This window comes from Muntiacus reevesi, chromosome 22 (assembly GCF_963930625.1).
Source record: "Muntiacus reevesi chromosome 22, mMunRee1.1, whole genome shotgun sequence".
Taxonomy (NCBI): domain Eukaryota; kingdom Metazoa; phylum Chordata; class Mammalia; order Artiodactyla; family Cervidae; genus Muntiacus; species Muntiacus reevesi.
In genome coordinates this window covers 20,350,068-20,369,417 of record NC_089270.1, presented here as the reverse complement: position 1 = coordinate 20,369,417, position 19,350 = coordinate 20,350,068, and the positions used below count along the sequence as shown (strand labels likewise).

Genomic DNA, 19,350 nt, shown 5'->3' with positions numbered 1-19,350 from the left:
GTTTTCTCAGCTGTAAAATGACAATAAACACAGTCCACAGGTCATAGGATTTCTATGAAAATTAAGTCAGTTAACCATACAGAGCCCTAAGAATATGGCTTGGTGCATAAAATATATTACAGAAGCGATAGTGGTACTATTATAGGTCTGCAAGTTACCAGCAACTTAAAAATCTTTGAGTTAAAACAGCTCTAAAAGCGCTATACTTGAGATCCGCTGCTATTTATTAAAGCAGACTCTTCACGATGTGAGTAAAAGTTCTGACAGTCCAGACCCCTCGTCTGTTCAGCCTCCCGATGCTCAGGGTAGCCCAGGCTCACAGATCTCCAGATGCGCCAGGCCACTGTGTCACCCAGCCATCCACACCTCCTCAAAGCCCAGGTCAATGCCGGCTCTTCCGCGGAGGTTTCCTTGATCCCACAAAGCAAAGGGTGCTCCTTCCCTCCTTCACACACCCATCTCTCAGGACATCAATCACACAAGACTGCAATACATTTTAATTTCCCCAAAGAGACTGTGATCTTCAAGGGTGTGACTACCCTGTCCTCATCCTCTACCTAAAATTCAGAATGACACCTGGCAAGACATAGGGACCTAACAGAACTAACACTAAAGCACATTTCATTTCCAGCTTAAAAAAATCTGGGTACAGAGAGAAGAGTGGAAATGGGAAATGCCAGTCACCCACAAAACAGGCACAGAAAATAAGCAAGATAAGGCTTCCCTGGTGACTCAGATGGTAAAGAATCTGCCTACAATGCAGGAGACCTGGGTTTGATCCCTGGGTTGGGAAGATCCTCCAGAGGAGGACATGGCAACCCACTCCAGTATTACTGCCTGGAGAACCCCCACGGACAGAGGAGCCTGGCGGGCTACAGTCCACGGGGTCACAAAGAGTCGGACACAACCGAGAGACTAACACTTTCAGTTTTCACTTTCCAAACGTTTTGAGTAATAAACCAACAAGAAATAATAGCTAACAAACGCACGCGTTTGTAACTTGAGAAGCTAGCATGAAAAGATGAGGTCATTCCGTGGGTAATCAGAAAACGAGCATGACTTCCTCCTGTCAAGCCTCTTACCCTATATGGTCCATGTAATTAAGTATAGTTGTAATTTAATCATGTTTACTGTTACTTCATGCTTACAACATTTCTCTCTCCCTTTCTTAAATGTGTGCAGATGATCCAGTTCCTGGGAGCATCCAAGAATAGAATTGAACAATGAAATGTTGAAAACAACCACAGCTTCTAAGGCCGTTAATCTGACACACACAATGATGGGCATTATCATCATTGTGCTGCGTGGTAATTAGGTAGAAATGGTAAATAGTTCTCTTAGACGTCGGTAATGAGCATTGCTCTTAAAGTGTCAAATTGAATATTTCTGGGGTCAGCTGCAGGAAGGCCTGTTCCTATAACAAAATGGTTCTCAATTGTCACTGCACATTAGAATAATCAAGAGACCGTCTGTAAATCCTGATACCCATGGTCCTCGCCTCAAACCGATTTAATCAGATTCCTTCGGGGTTGCACCAGGACATCAGTACTTTTTAATACTCCCCTGGTGATTGCAATGTGCATTTGCACTTAAGAATTACAGTTGTAAACAAGAAAACACAAGGGAGTCGGAAGCTGATTTTTTCCCTCTATTTTCCCACAGTGCTGGGAACAAGCCTCCAGTGAAGGCTCAAAAAGCAATCAATCAGTTACTATTAAGAACTTAGCAGCTGATTAATTAATAATCAATTGATGCTCATTTTTCACAAGACTTTGCTATATCTGATTGTCCTTTACAAGATAACCAATAAATACAGGAAAATGACAATCATTACTCTTATCTCCTTCTTCCCAGCATCCTATATGGAATCTAAAACATCCTGGCACTTAGGGACATGCTGTCCAATCAGCCTCAGACATTTATATTTTTCAACTGTGGTAAAATACACAACACAAATTGTACCATCTCAACGATTTTTAATTGCACAGCTCAGTGGCATTAAATGTATTCCCAATATTTTGCAACTGTTGCCACTGTCCATCTCTAGAACTTTTCTCATCTTCCCAAACTAAAACTCTGTACCCATTAAACCATAACTAAAACTCTGTACCCATTAAACAATAACTTAAACAATAACTCCTCCCAGCCCCTGGAAACCCATTCTACTTTATGGATCTAGGAATCTGACTCTCTAGGTACCTAAGATAAAGTGGAATAATAATATTTATTATTTTGAGGCTGACTTATTTCACTTAGTATAATGACTTCAAGGTTCATTCATATTGTAGCATGAAAAGGAAGGGTTTCCCCCCTCTCTCTTAAGGTTGAATAATAACTCATCATATGCATACACTTCATTCTGTTTATTTATTCATCCATCAATGGGCATTTGGATCATGTGAATATGCTGCTATGAATATGCATGTACAAGACTCTGGGCTTTTTATATATGGCTTTACATATCCAGCAAGGCCAACATTCTTTGCCAGAGAATCTTACACCAGAGATGCAAAGGCACTGGTATGGTGCGCAGAACTCCAAGATGGCCCCATGAGCTCTATGCATCTGGTGTCATGCTCTTATGTAATTCGCTCCGCTTGAGTGGAGAGGGAATCTGGGACTTGCTCCTTACCGACAGAATATGGCAACTGTGATGGTAGGGTTGGCCAGTGTATGTTATGTGAGACTTCATCTTTTTAGTCAACAGTAATAAGAGATTCTCCAGGTGGCCTGAAGTAGTTAGCGGCCTTGTTGGGAGATGGCCTCTATGTAGGACATATGTGACCAGGAACTGTGGGCAGACCTCACACCAGGATCTGAGAGCAGCCCCTGGCTGACAGCCAGCAAGAAAATGGGCACCTCAGTCCTACCACCACAAGGCACTGAATTCTGTCAACAATCACTAGAGCTTAGAGAAGGACATCCTCCTTTCAGAGAAAGCTCTAAAAAGGAACACAGCTGGTGGATACCTTGACCCAATCTTGTGAAACTCTCAGCAGATGACCTCATAGCCTTGACTCCTGACCCACAGAAATGCTAAGATAACAAATATGCATTGCTTTAAGCCGTTAAGTCTGTGATAACTTGTTATGCAACAATAGAAAACGAATACACCAGAGTTTCTCTGAGTTTCTAGTTCCAAGAAATATCAAGTAGTATCTTTCTCTGCTCACTTTTTACTTCTCTTTTTCTCACCTCATCTGGAGAGAAGAGACTAGAAGCTACTGATCTTTTCCTCCATATTTCTCAGAGTTTGATAAAAATTGGCGTCTGAAATTTACTAATTATAATGAATGTGTCATGACAAACAAATATTCCTGGAAGAATTAAAAGGAAATCAGGAGCTCCTGATCATTCACACTTTAATATGAATTACATATAAGTTATCTCCTGGCCATTCCTGACCATAGATCTTGAAAAACAAAAACAAAAAACTCTGTCAAACAAGACTATGCTGAGAAATCTACAACTCAGCAATGCTTTCAAGGAAAGTTGGCATGGAGGGGAGCAGACAAATTATCTTAAAATAAGACTTTAAAAAAGAAAAAGGTTTAGTTAAAAGATAATTACAACAAATGTACCTTTCACATAGAAGGTATTTCCAGAGTCTAAGAACTTTTCCTTGGCTTTGGATTTTTTTCCCCCTTCTTGAGAATTCAACTGCAGTTTAAAATGCTAGAAAAAGTCAGCAATAGGAGCTAAGCTGCTCAGACTTTGCAGCTCTGGAAACTGACTGCACTGGCAGAAGTCAGCGGTGATGCCTCCCTCTGATTGGACAGGCTAGGAGAAAAGGCCACTGTCTTCTCATTCACACTTTTTTTGCCACACTCTCTCCTGGCACTCTAGCAAGGAAATGGGCAGTGTCTGGAATGGCATGAAATATGTGTGAAGGAAAAAATGGGTCAAGACCTTTCAGAAGACACTTAAAAGTCATAATTGAAGAGGGCTGCAGGCTCTGCCCAGTCCCCCAGGGCAGTCATTCAAAGCCAACCCTCCTATCCATTTACAATAGCCAGGACATGGAAGCCACCCAAATGTCCATTAACAGAGGGATGGATAAAGAAGATGTGGTACATATATGCCATGGAATATTAGTCAGCCATCAAAAAGAATGAAATAATGCCATTTGCAGCACCATGGATGGACCTAGAAATGATCATACTAAGCCAGACAGAGAAAGACAAACACCAAATTATATCACTTACATTTGAAATCTAATCGTACAAATGAACTTACAAAACCAAAATCGAGTCACAGATACAGAAAACAAACATGGTTACCAGGGGGAAAGGTGGGGAAGGAGAGAGAAATTGGGAGATTGGGACCGACATATACACACTACTAGACATAAAAGGATACAAATAAGGACCTGATGTATACCACAGGAACTCTGCTTAACACTCTGCAGCGGCTATGGCCTTCCTCATGGCTCACACTGTAAAGACTCTGTCTGCAATGCGGGAGATATGGGTTTGATGCCTGGGTAAGGAAGATACCCTAAAGAAATGGTTACCCACTCCAGTCTTCTGGCCTGGAGAACTCCATGGACAGAGGGGTCTGTCAGATTACAATCCATGGAGTTGCAGAGTCAGACACGACTGAGCGACAACCACTTTCACTTTTTCAATGATATATATGGGAAACGAATCTGAAAAAGAGTGGATATATGTATAACGGATTCGCTTTGTTGCACAGCAGAAACGAACACATTTTAAATCAACCATACACCAAGAAAAATTAAAACAACAACAACAACAAAGCCAGCCCTGCTATATTCACCTGGAGTAACTTATTTAGAGGCAAGCAGGTCCACAAACTACTATAAATATCCTATAAATTAAAAAGAGAGCAGGCAAAATATCATGAGTGCAGGTTTCAGAGTTGTTCTGATTAAGTGGCTGCTGTCTTGGCATCTAGGTGAGGGTTACCCAGCTTCAGGAATACTGAAGACCAAAATGGGCTAGTTACTTATGCTTGGTAAGCCTCATACAATAACACTCACCCAACAGGCCTGCCTGGACTATATCAGGTACTAGAAATTGGTACTTATGGCCACTGATACTAGTCTAATGATGATAGTGGAAGAAAATTAGGAGCAAACAAAATAAACATCTAAGTGAAAGAAATGAGGGAAAGAAGACCAAAAGAACTAAAGCAAGAAAAGAACAAAATTAAAGAATTCAATACCCAGTAAACATCTGTTGAACTGAATGTGTTCATCTGAAGACATAAAGGGAATTATCCAGCTAAGGATATTGGGTCAAAAACGGCTGTGGGTTTTGCGTAATATAAAAATATCACAGAACATGCTATAAACTCAGGAATGTCAAACGCCAGGCGAGGGCAAGGGGGCTCCGAGTTAGCTCGGAACTTAACAAAAAGCGCTTAGACTTTTGATTCTTCACAATGATTAGTCCTCGAGTCCTGAATGTTTCCTGAGGCTTAATTAAACATTTTCCCTAACATCTAGCAACTGATAGACTGGGAGGTGTGAGGATAAAGTGACCATAAACCAAGCTGAAGGTAATTTGAGAGGTTGACAGACGACTCAGCGGGGTGCAGGGGGAGAAGAGCCCAGGCCCTCTGGCTTCTAGAGAGAAGGAAGAAAAGGCAGGGTGGGAAGTGATCGGGGCTGGGTGCTGAGATTGAACAGCACTCCCCATCCCCTCCCACCCCACTGCCCACCCCCAAGGAGAGCCGTTCACTCTGCAGGCTGCAGGCAGTGGTGGAAAACACAGCTTTCTCCACCAGGCAGACGCGCATTGGCAACTTGGTTCAGCAGATGACCTTGAGCAAGTCGCTGAGTGCCTCTGACTTTTCATCTCACCTTTGGTCCAAGGGTAAAGCTAACATCAGGTGAGTCTCCAGTCTCCATGAGATAATGAACAGGAAACTACAGACCTCTAGCAGTTAGCCAAACACTTCGTCTTCTCACCCCATTCCTGAGTAGCCAGCTCCGATCTGGATGTCTAAATGTACATTATTGCTATTAAACATAACCTTCTGATTTCAAGCATTCTGAAAACTCTTAGCAGACACAAAATCCAGATCCCTTCACCCACAGCTTCAAGGCCATCATATCACCTCACAACGGGACAGTTCTTTTTCCTTCCCTTGTATTTACTGAGAGCTTCTCTTTTGTTTTGTTGTTTTGTTTTTTTTGGTTGTCTGAAGACAAACGTTAAGACAATAGTCACAAGCATATGCATGAATGTTGTTAACTGTCCAACTGATAATTAGGAGTCTGTACATACAGTCTTAAAAATCCTCAATAATCTATCCATGTAAAATGTTAATAAAGACCGTCTCAAAACAGCAACATCTAAGTCACTACCTCCTGGAAGAAAAAAAAGGTTTGTTTCCCTTCCACACTCAGTAAAAATTTCCTCCACTGAAAAAACAGGGCATCACTTTCTCAAAGCACAGTTTTCAGGAGGAAGAAATAACAATAGCAGGGAGCTGTTTGCAATCATACCAAAAAAAACTTAGAAATGTATCTATTCGGTGGCTCAGAGGGTAAAGCTCTGCCTGGAATGATGGAGACCTGGGTTCTATCTGAGGGTCAGGAAGATCAACTGGAGAAGGAAATGGCAACCCACTCCAGTATTCTTGCCTGGAGAATCCCATGGATGGAGGATCCTGGTAGGCTACACTGTTTCCACTGTTTCCCCATCTATTTGCCATTAAGTGATGGGACCAGATGCCATGATCTTAGTTTTCTGAATGTTGAGCTTTAAGCCAACTTTTCACTCTCCTCTTTCACTTTCATCAAGAGGCTTTTTAGTTCCTCTTCACTCTCTGCCATAAGGGTGGTGTCATCTGCATATCTGAGGTTATTGATATTTCTCCCAGCAATCTTGATTCTAGCTTGTGCTTCTTCCAGCCCAGCGTTTCTCATGATGTACTCTGCATATAAGTTAAATAAGCAGGGTGACAATATACAGCCTTGACGTACTCCTTTTCCTATTTGGAACCAGGCTGTTGTTCCATGTCCATTTCGAACTGTTGCTTCCTGACCTGCATACAGGTTTCTCAAGAGGCAGGTCAGGTAGTCTGGTAGGCCTATCTCTTGCAGAATTGTCCATAGTTTGTTGTGATCCACACAGTCAAAGGCTTTGGCATAGTCAATAAAACAGAAATAGATGTTTTTCTGGAACTCTCTTGCTTTTTTGATGATACAGCAGATGTTGGCAATTGGATCTCTGGTTCCTCTGCCTTTTCTAAAACCAACTTGAACATCTGGAAGTTCACGGTTCACGTATTGCTGAAGTCTGTCTTGGAGAATTTTGAGCATTACTTTACTAGCCTGTGAGATGAGTGCAATTGTGCAGTAGTTTGAGCATTCTTTGGCATTGCCTTTCTTTGGGATTGGAATGAGAACTGACCTTTTCCAGTCCTGTGGTCACTGCTGAGTTTTCCAAATTTGCTGGCATATTGAGTGCAGCATTTTCACAGCATCATCTTTCAGGATTTGAAATAGCTCAACTGGAATTCCATCACCTCCACTAGCTTTGTTCCTAGTGATGCTTTCTAAGGCCCACTTGACTTCACATTCCAAGATGTCTGACTCTAGGTGAGTGATCACACCATTGTGATTATCTGGGTAATGAAGATCTTTTTTGACAGTTCTTCTGTGTATTCTTGCCACCTCTTCTTAATATCTTCTGCTTCTGTTAGGTCCATACCATTTCTGTCCTTTATCAAACCCATCTTTGCATGAAATATTCCCTTGGTATCTCTAATTTTCTTGAAGAGATCTAGTCTTCCCATTCTGTTGTTTTCCTCTATTTCTTTGCATTGATTGCTAAGGAAGGCTTTCTTATCTCTCCTTGCTATTCTTTGGAACTCTACATTCTATAAATATGTATACAAAATGTTCTTTTTCAGATTCTTTTCCAGTTGAGGTTATTATGAGATATTGAATATAGTTCTGTGCTACACAGTCAGTCTTTGCTCTGAACAGACTTTTTTAAAAAATATTTATTTATTTGGCTGCTTCGGGTCTTAGCTGCAGCATGTGGGATCTAGTTCCCTGTCCAGGGATCAAACCTGGGCCCCCTGCTTTGAGAGCACAGAGTCTTAACCACTAGATCACCAAGGAAGTCCCTCGAAGAGACAGCACACTTCTTGGTTTTGAATCCTACTTCCAATAGTAAAAGCTGTGTAACCTCAGGCAATTATTTAATTTTGTATGCCTCAGTTTTCTCATATATAAAATGGTATATAATAATCATACCTACTATGATTGTGACAATAATAATACACATCTCATATTTTTACTTTGAAGATTAAATAATTCCATGTTGTGAAGCACTCAGAGTGGTGTCTGGCATATCATTAGTGATGTATAAATGTTGTTATTACTGTAATCATGATCATTCCATGGAAATACTTTTGCTCAGTAGAAGAGCTGCATTTTTATAAGGTGGATTGAAATGTTCAGCACTGCTTTAGAAATGAAGAACAAATGATAAAAAAGATACTCTTCCTTGCTGTTTTTCCATATCTTGTTTAAAAGGGTGACTCACACGCATGTTCCACTTTTACCTACTCTGCTCCTGGGGTGGGAGTGACAAATGAGACTAACTGTCCTTCCGAACACTAGAGTCAACATTTGAAGTCAAACAGCAGGTCTGTTTTATCTTTCCTTTTCAAAGAAGAACAATAGTTTCAAATGATAGTTTAAGCGTTCTTAGTGAAAGGCAGGCATACCAGCAACTTGCCAGATGTCTCTGATTAATCTGCCTGTGTTCCACCAGACGTTCTGCATGAGCTTGTAATTTTGTTCTGCCGGTGCTGAAGTTTGCTAAACCACGTCTACATAGACAGAAAATTTAATTTCAGTAAAAGGTCTGACCTCTGGAGACACGGTTGTCTTGGTGTTCAAGGCAGGTCAAACATGGACAGAAATGCGATCTGAGCTCTTTCTTGCCCACCTTTGCCCTTGATATTCAGTTCTCAGCCTTGAGAAGCACTGTGCTCATTTTGGAACCCATTCATGCCCCTCCAGATATATCACAGCCTGTATCACCAGATCAAAACCATTCTCTGTGTCCTTTTCACATAGGCCTGAGCTCTGAGGCTTCAGCACCTGGTGAATATTAATGAAACGGATAAGCTCTGCTCAGCTCTGCTTGGAAGAAGCCAGGAAGCACCACTGTTCTTCCTACCAGTGAATAGGGTGTGTCAAATAGAGCAGACTGGTGCCCAAACTAACCTGACTGTGGATTGCTTTAAGAACACTTGTGTAAGTACGTAGGGTTGGGGACCCCCAGGAGAAGAGAACCAGCTATCACTTTGTTGACATAAGAGAAGCCATTTTAAGCCTTAAACCATTTTGTGACCTAAGCCTGGTCCCAATCCTTGCTAACTTAACCATATTGGAGACAATAAATCAGCTGTAAAGATTCCCAGGTTCTATTTCAAACAAATCAGACTGAAACACATTCTTGAACTATTTTGCAGGATCCAAAACTCCCTTGAGTCTCAGCCACCAGACTAACTGGAACCTAAGGAATGATGATGATGACCTTTGCTGACCTTTGTTGATTTTAATCAGCGAGGGCCAGGACTCTCTCAGTCTTTGCTCCAACTCTATGCTGAATGTGCCTCTGCTCCAGGCCCTCCATGAATAGGCACACACTGCTCAAGTCTGTTCATAAATACACATGCACCCTTAGGTTAAAACTTGCGCAGTTTTGCTGTTAGGGACCTATTTCTTTGAGAAATATCCCTGGTGTTCTCTTTACTGCTGCAAGTAATAAATCCTTTCTTCTCCCACTCTTTGGCTTGGTAGTGTCTTTGAGCTTGACATGCAGCAAGAGGCAAATCCAAAAAAGTAACACCAGGCTTTTGGAGAGAAAGAACTGATTTCAAAGTCAAGAATCTTGGGTTCTAATCCTAGCTCTGCCACTTACCATGGCCTATCCTGCAACTCCCCTGCACCTGTTTCCTGACTTCTCCAGTAGAGGAGAAGCGTGAAACAACCTCTAAGGTTCTTCCAGCTCTAAACCTTCTTTAGTTATCATAATAAATTTAAATCAGAGATCAGAGTATTTGATATACTGTAATGCTCTGACTCATCATGATTTATGATAGTTCAGTAAGGCTGAGGGCCTATAAAATGGGCTACGTGCCCACACGGCTGTATGCTTCTGACGATCTCAAATGGTCAGTGGGCACACAGCCACAACCCTATGAAAGACTATGATTGATGGAAGGTTCATGCAGTTGAAGACGACATGGTGTCCACCCCAATTCGACCAGCTCATTCTCATTTTCTATGACTCTGTCCTGATACTGAATGCAGGTCTTATCTTGTCTATAAAGTTCTAGATAGCAGTTACAGTCAAAACTACATCATCCAGAACTGCAGTATCCAATACAGTGGTCATTAGACCCATGTGGCTATCTAATTTTAAAATAAGTTGAAACTAAAAATTCAATTCCTCAGGGCACTGGCCACATGTCCAGGGCTCAACAGCCACATTCATGCTACTAGCTACTGTATCGGGCAACATAGGTTACAGGACGTTTCCATCATTGCAGAAAATTCTCTGGGACAGCACTGGGTTATTCTAGAACCTGATCTTAAAAAGTGGCCCTTTGAATTTTGCAAGAGACAAATTCCAGGAGTTTTCCAATAACACTAGAGCATACAAGTTCCTCCAAATAAAGCAGGGAGGTATAACTATACCGTTTAAGCTACCCCTTCAGGCCCTACAAGTACACAGAGGTGGCATGAGTGGGCTGCCTGGTAATTGCTTAGGTTCACTTGCCATGTATAGTACATTTGAGCCCAGGGGCCTCAGCAAACTCACAGACTGTGGTGACATGGGTTTGACAGCCTCTCATGAATTCCTGAATCTGAACCTTCAGGTTCCACATGTGTCATTTCCCTCGGATGTTGTTCTCCGGTTTTTCTCAGTACTTCCTATCTCCCTCATGCTGCTGACTGCAGGAGGGCTCCGTGTCTCCCCTCACTTTCTTGCTCACCGTTAAGTACTCATCAGAGACTGCCTTTTTGACAAAAAAACAAATTAGACACCCAATGGCTTTCAGATTGAGGGTGTAGAGGGGGGCCTGATCCAAAATGTAGTTGGTACATATTAGTAGAGACAAGTTTAGTCATGAACTCAGCCAGAAAACTTTATAAAGTTCAACAAATAAATCATGAGAACCTAAAAATACCGGGTTGGCCAAAAGTTAGTTTGGGTTTTTCTGAATTATCTTACAGAAAAACTCTAGTGAATTTTTTGGCCAATCCAGTAAATGAAGGCACTATTTTGACTGACATCTGAAAACTCTCTAATGTCTAATAGTAATTGCTTGGAAAAGTAGCCAAACCAATGGATACTGTCCATAATCATTGTATCAGTGAACGGCAATCCCATCTTTTCTAACTTTTAGAAAGTTATTTCTTACAAAATTTATGAATTAAAATATTCAAACTTTACTTAAAGCCTTTCTCCCAAGCTGGAACTACTGGAAAATGGAAAGTGAATTGTAATACTGAGAACCTTCCAAAAACTGGAACACTTTAAATCTCTGAATTGGTGATGCTAGCTATCTGTGTTTAGACCATTATTCCAGACTTAAGGGGAAAGGCTCTTTGGAACGAAAAATTGAGGCATAAATGTCTGCAAGGGGAAATAAAACAAAAATCAGTCAATGAAAAAGAGTAGCTCCCATATTCTAATTAATTTTTGAATTTAGAACCAAAAGGCTCTATGAAAGCATAAAGGGATTATGAAGACATAGAGGATTTAATGTGGTCTCTTTAGGACTTAATCATTACAGAATCAATTATCCTGTTTCTTCATCGTGTCCCCAGTGCAAGCTTGTATTCACTGGGCTTGCCTTTAAGATGTTTGAGGGGAATCATTGCTCATCCTTACTCAAGGGTTAAAAGGTCTTTCCTCTTCTGTGTCCCACTCACTCACTACAGAGGTGGTTTGGCCCAACAATGAACTGTGCCTAGCTGCTGATTTCCTTTATCTTGTTATAATAGAGCTTATAAAAATAAAGAGGAATGCATTTATCTTGAATGGTTTTGTTACCTAACACCAGAAGTAGGACTCAAATGAACATAAATCTTTGGAACAAAGTAATTGAAAATAATCTTTCTTCATGAGGTAAAATATGATGGGATATGTAGGAAGATGGTCAAAGAAGTTGAATTGCTATTACATCCTCTCACACTTCTAGATATACAAGCACATTGCTATCTGAAAGAATTTTTGTGGGTAAATAATATATTGTGCTTATGTATAGTATACATGCATGATATATCGTGCTTGTGAAAGGTACACATACATGTATATATACATGTATAATGTATACCTTACACAAGTACAATATACCATTTACCAACAAAAATTATTACCTCCAAAAATTGTGTATACTATACATAAGCACAATATATTAATTACAGACAGAAATTCTTCCAGATAGCAATGGGCTTGTATATACAGTAAAGTTTGCTGGAAGAAATATCAACAACCTCAGATAAGCAGATGATACCACTCTAATGACAGAAAGCAAGGAGGAACTAAAGAGACTCCTGAAAGAGGAGTGAAAAGCTGGCTTAAAACTCAAATGAATGGATAAGGAAGCTGTGGTACATATACACCATGGAATATTACTCAGCTGTTAAAAAGAATTCATTTGAATCAGTTCTAATGAGATGGATGAAACTGGAGCCCATTATATAGAGTGAAGTAAGCCAGAAAGATAAAGAACATTACAGCATACTAACACATATATATGGAATTTAGAAAGATGGTAACGATAACCCTATATGCAAAACAGAAAAAGAGACACAGATGTACAGAACAGACTTTTGAACTCTGTGGGAGAAGGTGAGGGTGGGATGTTTTGAAAGAACAGCATGTATATTAGCTATGGTGAAACAGATCACCAGCCCAGGTGGGATGCATGAGACAAGTGCTCGGGCCTGGTGCACTGGGAGGACCCAGAGGAATCGGGTGGAGAGGGAGGTGGGAGGGGGGATCGGGATGGGGAATACATGTAAATCCATGGCTGATTCATGTCAATGTATGATAAAACCCACTGAAATGTTGTGAAGTAATTAGCCTCCAACTAATAAAAAAAAAAAAAAAAAAGCAAAAAAAAAAAAACAAAAAACTAAGATCATGGCATCCAGTCCCATCACTTCATGGCAAATAGAAGGGGAAATGTGGAAGCAGGGACAGATTTTATTTTCTTAGGCTCCAAAATCACTGCAGATTATGTCTGCAGCCATGAAATTAAAAGATGCTTGCTCCTTAAAAGGAAAGCTATGACAAACCTAGACAGAATATTAAAAAGCAGAGACATCACTTTGCCGACAAAGGTTCATATAGTCAAAGCTATGGTTTTTCCAGTAGTCAGGTGCAGATGTGAGAGTTGGACCCTAAAGGTTGAGTGCTGAAGAACTGATGCTTTCAAACTGCGGTGCTGGAGAAGACTCTTGGCAGTCTCCTGGACAGCAAGGAGATCAAACCAATCAATCCTAAAGGAAATCAACTCTGAATGTTCATTAGAAGGACGGCTGCTGAAGCTGAAGCCCCAATACTTTATCCACCTGATGCAAAGAGCTGATTCATTAGAAAAGACCCCAATGCTGGGAAAGACTGAGGGCAGGAGGAGAAGTGGACAACAGAGGATGCAGATGGTTGGATAGCATCACTGACTCAATGGGCATGAGTTTAAGCCAACTCCAGGAGACAGTGAAGGACAGGAAGCCCAATGTGCTGCAGTCCATGGGGTCACAAAGAGTTGGACACAGCTTAGTGATTCAACAACAACAAACACTATACAGTAATATAATGTATGTGTGCATGTTCAGCCTAAGTCATGTTGGACTCTTTGCAACTCCATGGACTGCAGCCAACCAGGCTCCTCTGTACATGGGATTTCTGAGGCAAGAATACTGGAGTGGGTTTCCATTTCCCCCTCCAGGGGATCTTCCCGCCCCAGGGATTGAACCCTAGTCTCTTGTGTCTCCTGCATTGGCAGGCAGATTCTTTACCACAAAGCCACACGGGAAGCCCCTATATAATGCATAATATATGATACTTATTATGTACATATATACCTTATACATCAAAAGAGAATACTATGATGTTCAATTGAAAAACAAGTATATGTTTTTAAGCAGCATTTATAATTTCTGAATTCATATCATTAAAAATAAATAATTATTATGTTTGCAATGGGAATAGATAAGACTTTTCTAAACCAACTAATAAATAAACTCTTGGCTTAAAAAAAAACTCTTCTAAACTCCAATATTAAACAGATTCTTTCAGCCACACAATATTATGATTAATACTCTAGCACGACTTGTTTCTTTAACAAATATTTATCGATCATTCACTATGTCCCAAGCACTGTCAACAAACTGATGAATTAAACCTTCCTTTATAATCCTGTTGTCAAAATTAATCACTTATTTGTGTAAGTCAGATGTTTTATCTTGATTTATATTACTTATATGTGAATAAATTAAAAGTTGTTTTCATTTCACAAATCTTGCACTTTGAAAGAGGGATCCAGGCTCAGACAAGACAATCAAGGCAAAATATCTAATTTCAACTAAGAAATTTTACTCACTTAAAAACAGTGCAGAAAGGAGATCCTAATTCATGATGTTTCTAGTCAATCTCTCCTGGTTAGGAAATTCAATCTTTAGCAAGAAAAAGATACACACACACACACACACACACACACACACACACACACATGCACACATGCACACATGAGAAGACTGTGGTAAATAATTACATTTTTTTTTAAAGATCCTTAATTTTAAAATTACTTCTAGCTTGTAATTGTTGCCCATGCCTGAAATGCTCCACCTGGTCTATGTTTCTTTTCCTCCTTTGGGTCTCAGTTCAAGGTCACCTCCTCTGCCAGGCCTCTGTAACAATCCTAATTCTGTTGCCTCCTTACCCTTCTCGCCCCCAACCCCAGATACTACCCACTATGCTGTCTGTTTCATCATATAATTTGTATTAATTAACAATTACACAGTGTTTACTTGTTTCTATGTATACCATCCCCGCATGAGAGAGGCTCTGTGTCTATTTATTCACTAATATATACTTAGCATCTAACACAGAGGCTGGCAGAGGGCAGTGCTCAAGTGAAACTGTGGGATGAATGAATGAATTCATCCCCCTTAGAGGTACCAGCTTATCCCTTTTTCATGACGCTTACAGACTAAAGTGCTAAGAAGTGACTTTTGCTACACATATTGTTAATAATGTGTGATTTGTGTATACCGTTAAGTCCACTTCTATAGGAAGAGAGAAAGGTAAACTTCCTAAAACTACCTTTTCACTCCCTTAGGGTTTTCAAGATCAGGGAAGTGACTTTTGTAAGCTCAGCTCCACAGTTATACAAATCACGAATCAAAGTCCAGGTATAGCACAAGTTCTGCTTTCAAGAGAAGTCCTGATTCAAGGGAGACTGTTGCAAAACAAACCACTTCCTCAACCCCTCTATCCAAAATCTGAAAAGGTTCCATACACTCTTGTCCACCCAGGAGACTCAGTAAATAGCACTCTAACATTTCATCATGTGAACGCCATAGGAGCCAAAAGGCTGGGGGAACGTCTTACCTGGAGTCCTTTCTGACTCTTGCTTTCTCAAAGGAAAATTCGGGGGGTTTGTTGAGGTCATAGGTTCGGGTGGTCGGCTCGGCGGACACTCCAGCCTTCGCTCCCCTCCTGCTGTGGAGGGACACCAGTCCCGAGGTCTTCCGCTGAACCTCAAGAGGCACTTTGTCCGGGGACGCCCGGGGCAGGCTTCCTCCCTGCAGGTGCACCACGTCCTGAAGCTTGTTCAGCTGAATGCACTTGCTCTGCAGCTCCTCGGTCAGCTCGGCGATGGCCACAGTCTGTTTGGACAGCTGCTCCCGCAGCTCCTTCAGGTGGTACTCCCGCTCCTGGATCTCAGCATCCTTCCTCCTCAGCTCTCTTTCCAGCTCTGTCACCCTGCTCCGGAGGGCGCTGGCGGTGAGGTTCCCGGGCTGCCCATCTGGATTCTTGGAGTGTTTGGGTTTCACCGAACCATTTCCCATTTTGCTCAAGGACCTGAGAGAGGCACAGAATCGGAGGTTACCTCGTGCAGTTTCCGGCTTCCCGGGTGGCGCTAGAGGTAAAGAACCCACCCGCCAATGCAGAAAATGTTAAGAGATGAGGGTTCGATCCCTGGGTCGGGAAGATCTCCTGGAGGACAGCATGGCAACCCACTCCAGAATTCTTGTCTGGAGACAGAGGAACCTAGCAGGTTATGGTGCACAGGGTCACAAGGAGTCAGACACGACTGAAGCAACTTAGCACACACGCATGCCGTGAAGTTTCCCTTTCCAGCGGCCCCCGCTGCTCCTCTCGTTCTACTCTGTTTCATAAATGGAAACACAGCACTCATGGCTGTTTCCTAAGCAATAAATTCCCAACCCTTCCAGAAGGAACGCCATGGATTGCTTTCATCGGTTCCTCCATGAGGAGGGACTGGCTCTTGGGTTCCTTCTCTCCCATCCCATTGTTGGCAAAAGCATCACACCTAAGCATTTTGCACACACGGCCTGCGTTACCTGCTGTTCTCTTTGGTTGTTCTCTCCCGACAACTGTCAAAAGCATCAGGACAGAACCGCCATTCGGATGTCAGCATGGCCAAGACAGAAAGCCAAGGAGCTTGTTAATGTCACAATGCTCCCAGCTTCCGGAGCAGCTCCACTGAAAAAGCTTCCCCTGATTTAGAAAACAACACATCTGCATTCCTCGGGGTGGGAGGAGGCAGAGCTGGGGTTGCCTTATTAGCATGTTTCTTCAGCCCTAGGTGCCTATTAAGTTTGGCTTTTCTTTCTTTTTTATTTTTCTTTTTTTAAATTTATTTTAATTGGAGGTTAATTACTTTACAATATTGTGGTGGGTTTTGCCATACATTCACATGAATCAGCCATGGGTGTACATGTGTTCCCCATCCTGACCCTCCCTCCCCATCCCATCCCTCTGGGTCATCCCAGGGCACCAGCCCTGAGCACCCTGTCTCATGCATCGAACCCAAGTTTGGCTTTTCTGACAACGCTCGCCTTTACAAACATGTGGATGGCAGTTCGTGCATGAGTGCCTGCATGCTAAGTCGCTTCAGTCGGGTCCGACTCTTTACAACCCCATGGACTATAGTCCGCCATCTTCCTCTGTCCAGAGGATTCTCCAGGCAAGAATATTGGAGTGGGTTGCCATGCCCTCCTCCAGGCGATCTTCCTTACCCAGGGATCGAACCTGTGTCTCTCACATCTCCTGGTTTAGCAGGTGGGCTCTTTACCACAAAGGCCACCCAGGAAGCTGCCGGACGGCAGTTACCAGAAGGTAAAAACAAGGATGGGGATTCTTTGATATTCTTTACTTTATATCCCAAAACCAAGGTTGTCCCAAAAAATGACAACCTATGGTTCAATGCTCTATTATTTTCCTGAAAAGAATATCCTCAGTGTATGCCCCAAAGCAGTCAGTTACTCCTCCAGTAAGTCTCAGGAGGTAAAATGCAGATTGGGGAATGTGAGGCAAGATTTTAGTTAATTCAAAAACGTTTCTTTTTGGTTCAATAGCTATGTATTCGTTTTAACATTCATTACAAATTATAAATAATTGGCACCAGAAAAACTTGACGGTTAGTTAGGTATTTAGCTTTTCTGAGTCAATTCAATGAAAACAGAAAAGAAATCATCTGCGGTTAATAAACACATATGAGCAAAATCAAAAAAAGAGAACTCAAAAGGCTGAAGACTGGAAAATACCGCTTTGATTAAGTATCATAAAGTTTAAGTCTTTTTAGGCTAGCTTTTGAAATTCCGTACTTTTGTGTGTGTGATTTTTGACAGCCATCACCCAAGAAACTTGTAAACTAAGTTTGAATGATGCTCATTATCTAATATATGAAGAGAACGATGGAACTTTGAAGTTATAAATCCCACATATTCTTTCCTCACTCTCTCTCCAAGTTTCAAGCTCAGAGAGAAATGAAAGGCTTAGACTGATTTTACTGGCTCTACCAGAATCATTGTGACCTCTAAAATGAAGACAACAAAGACAAAGACACACACAGCCTCTGAGTTTCAAACAGATGCATCCCAGGAGCTAAGGCAGGTCACCTAAGATAGATGGTAGAAACAGAAAATAAATATACTTATAAAAGCAATCTTGCAATACCCAGACATTCTTCATAGAACTCAGGTTCAAAGTAGGCATTAATAAACATCAGCCTCCAGAGAATTGCCTTAATATGTTGCAGAGATGTGGCAGGCTTAACCTTTAAGCTTCTGTTGACTTGGCAGCATTTGCTATTCTTATATATTAGGAATATATAAAAAGGTTAGGGAGACTAGAATTCAAAGATGTGGCCCTGGACACCAAGGTAACCTGAATAAGCAATTAAGAAGATGTTAGATTGGGACTTGAGAATAAACTTGAATGAGATTCTGAATGACAAGCATAAGAAGGGTGCCCCCAGAGGGACCTTAAATTAATGTGTGCACAAGTTTTTAACATGCAGCAGTGAAATATTTTCTAGACGTACTTTTCTGGTTCATGGACAAGCATTTCTAATCCAAGGCAGGATAAAGGGAGAAGAATGGGTGGGGGGAAAGAAATCATCTTATAAAGAACAAAAGTAAGCACAAAAACTTTTAAATCTAATATTAAACTAAACTAACAACTCATTCTTTATTTATAGAAACAATTGCTTCCTAAGACCTAACTAAGTGTCATGTACTATACCAGGGGCACAGTCCCATGATTTGGAAGTCAAATTCGACACAGGAGAAGAGTTCTAGCATTCTAAATATGAAAAGGCTTAGAGGATCATTTTTACCCTAGGTATGGTAGTCAAAACATTCTGTACCAATTCAATAATTTTGCAAACTCAAACCACAATTATGTAAAGGTGGTTAAATCCTCCCCAAAACACCAGCTATTCTCTGATTTTTGTTTGCTTGTTTTTAAACTTTTTATTTTGTATTGCGGTGTAGTGGATTAACAAACAATATTGTAAAAGTTTCAAGTGAACAGCAAAGGGACTCAGCCATACATGTATTAATACGTGTATCCATCCTCCCCCAACTCCCCTCTCATCCAGACTGCCACATAACACTGAGCAGAGATCCATATGCTATACAGTAGGTCCTTGTTGGTTATCCATTTTAAATATCCAGCTATTCTGTGGTTTTAAAGACATCAGTCTGCAAACTGAATAAATCTTTGGAAGGGTTTAGAATTCCAAAGAGGGATGAAATGAAGTGAAATAACTACCCATCTTCCAGGTCACTAATTTAAGACATGT

General features: G+C 41.2%; 1 protein-coding gene across 2 annotated transcripts in view; it reads right to left on the bottom strand.

Moving 5' to 3' along the window:
* The window catches only part of PRKG2 (protein kinase cGMP-dependent 2), a 99,703-nt gene extending 83,616 nt beyond the window's left edge, over window positions 1-16,087 (bottom strand). For both annotated transcript variants that reach the window (XM_065914292.1, XM_065914293.1), the window contains exon 1: window positions 15,627-16,087. In XM_065914292.1, the coding sequence (XP_065770364.1) occupies window positions 15,627-16,087 (461 nt within the window). The remainder of the gene's footprint in view (window positions 1-15,626) is intronic.
* Window positions 16,088-19,350: the final 3,263 nt, after the last annotated feature.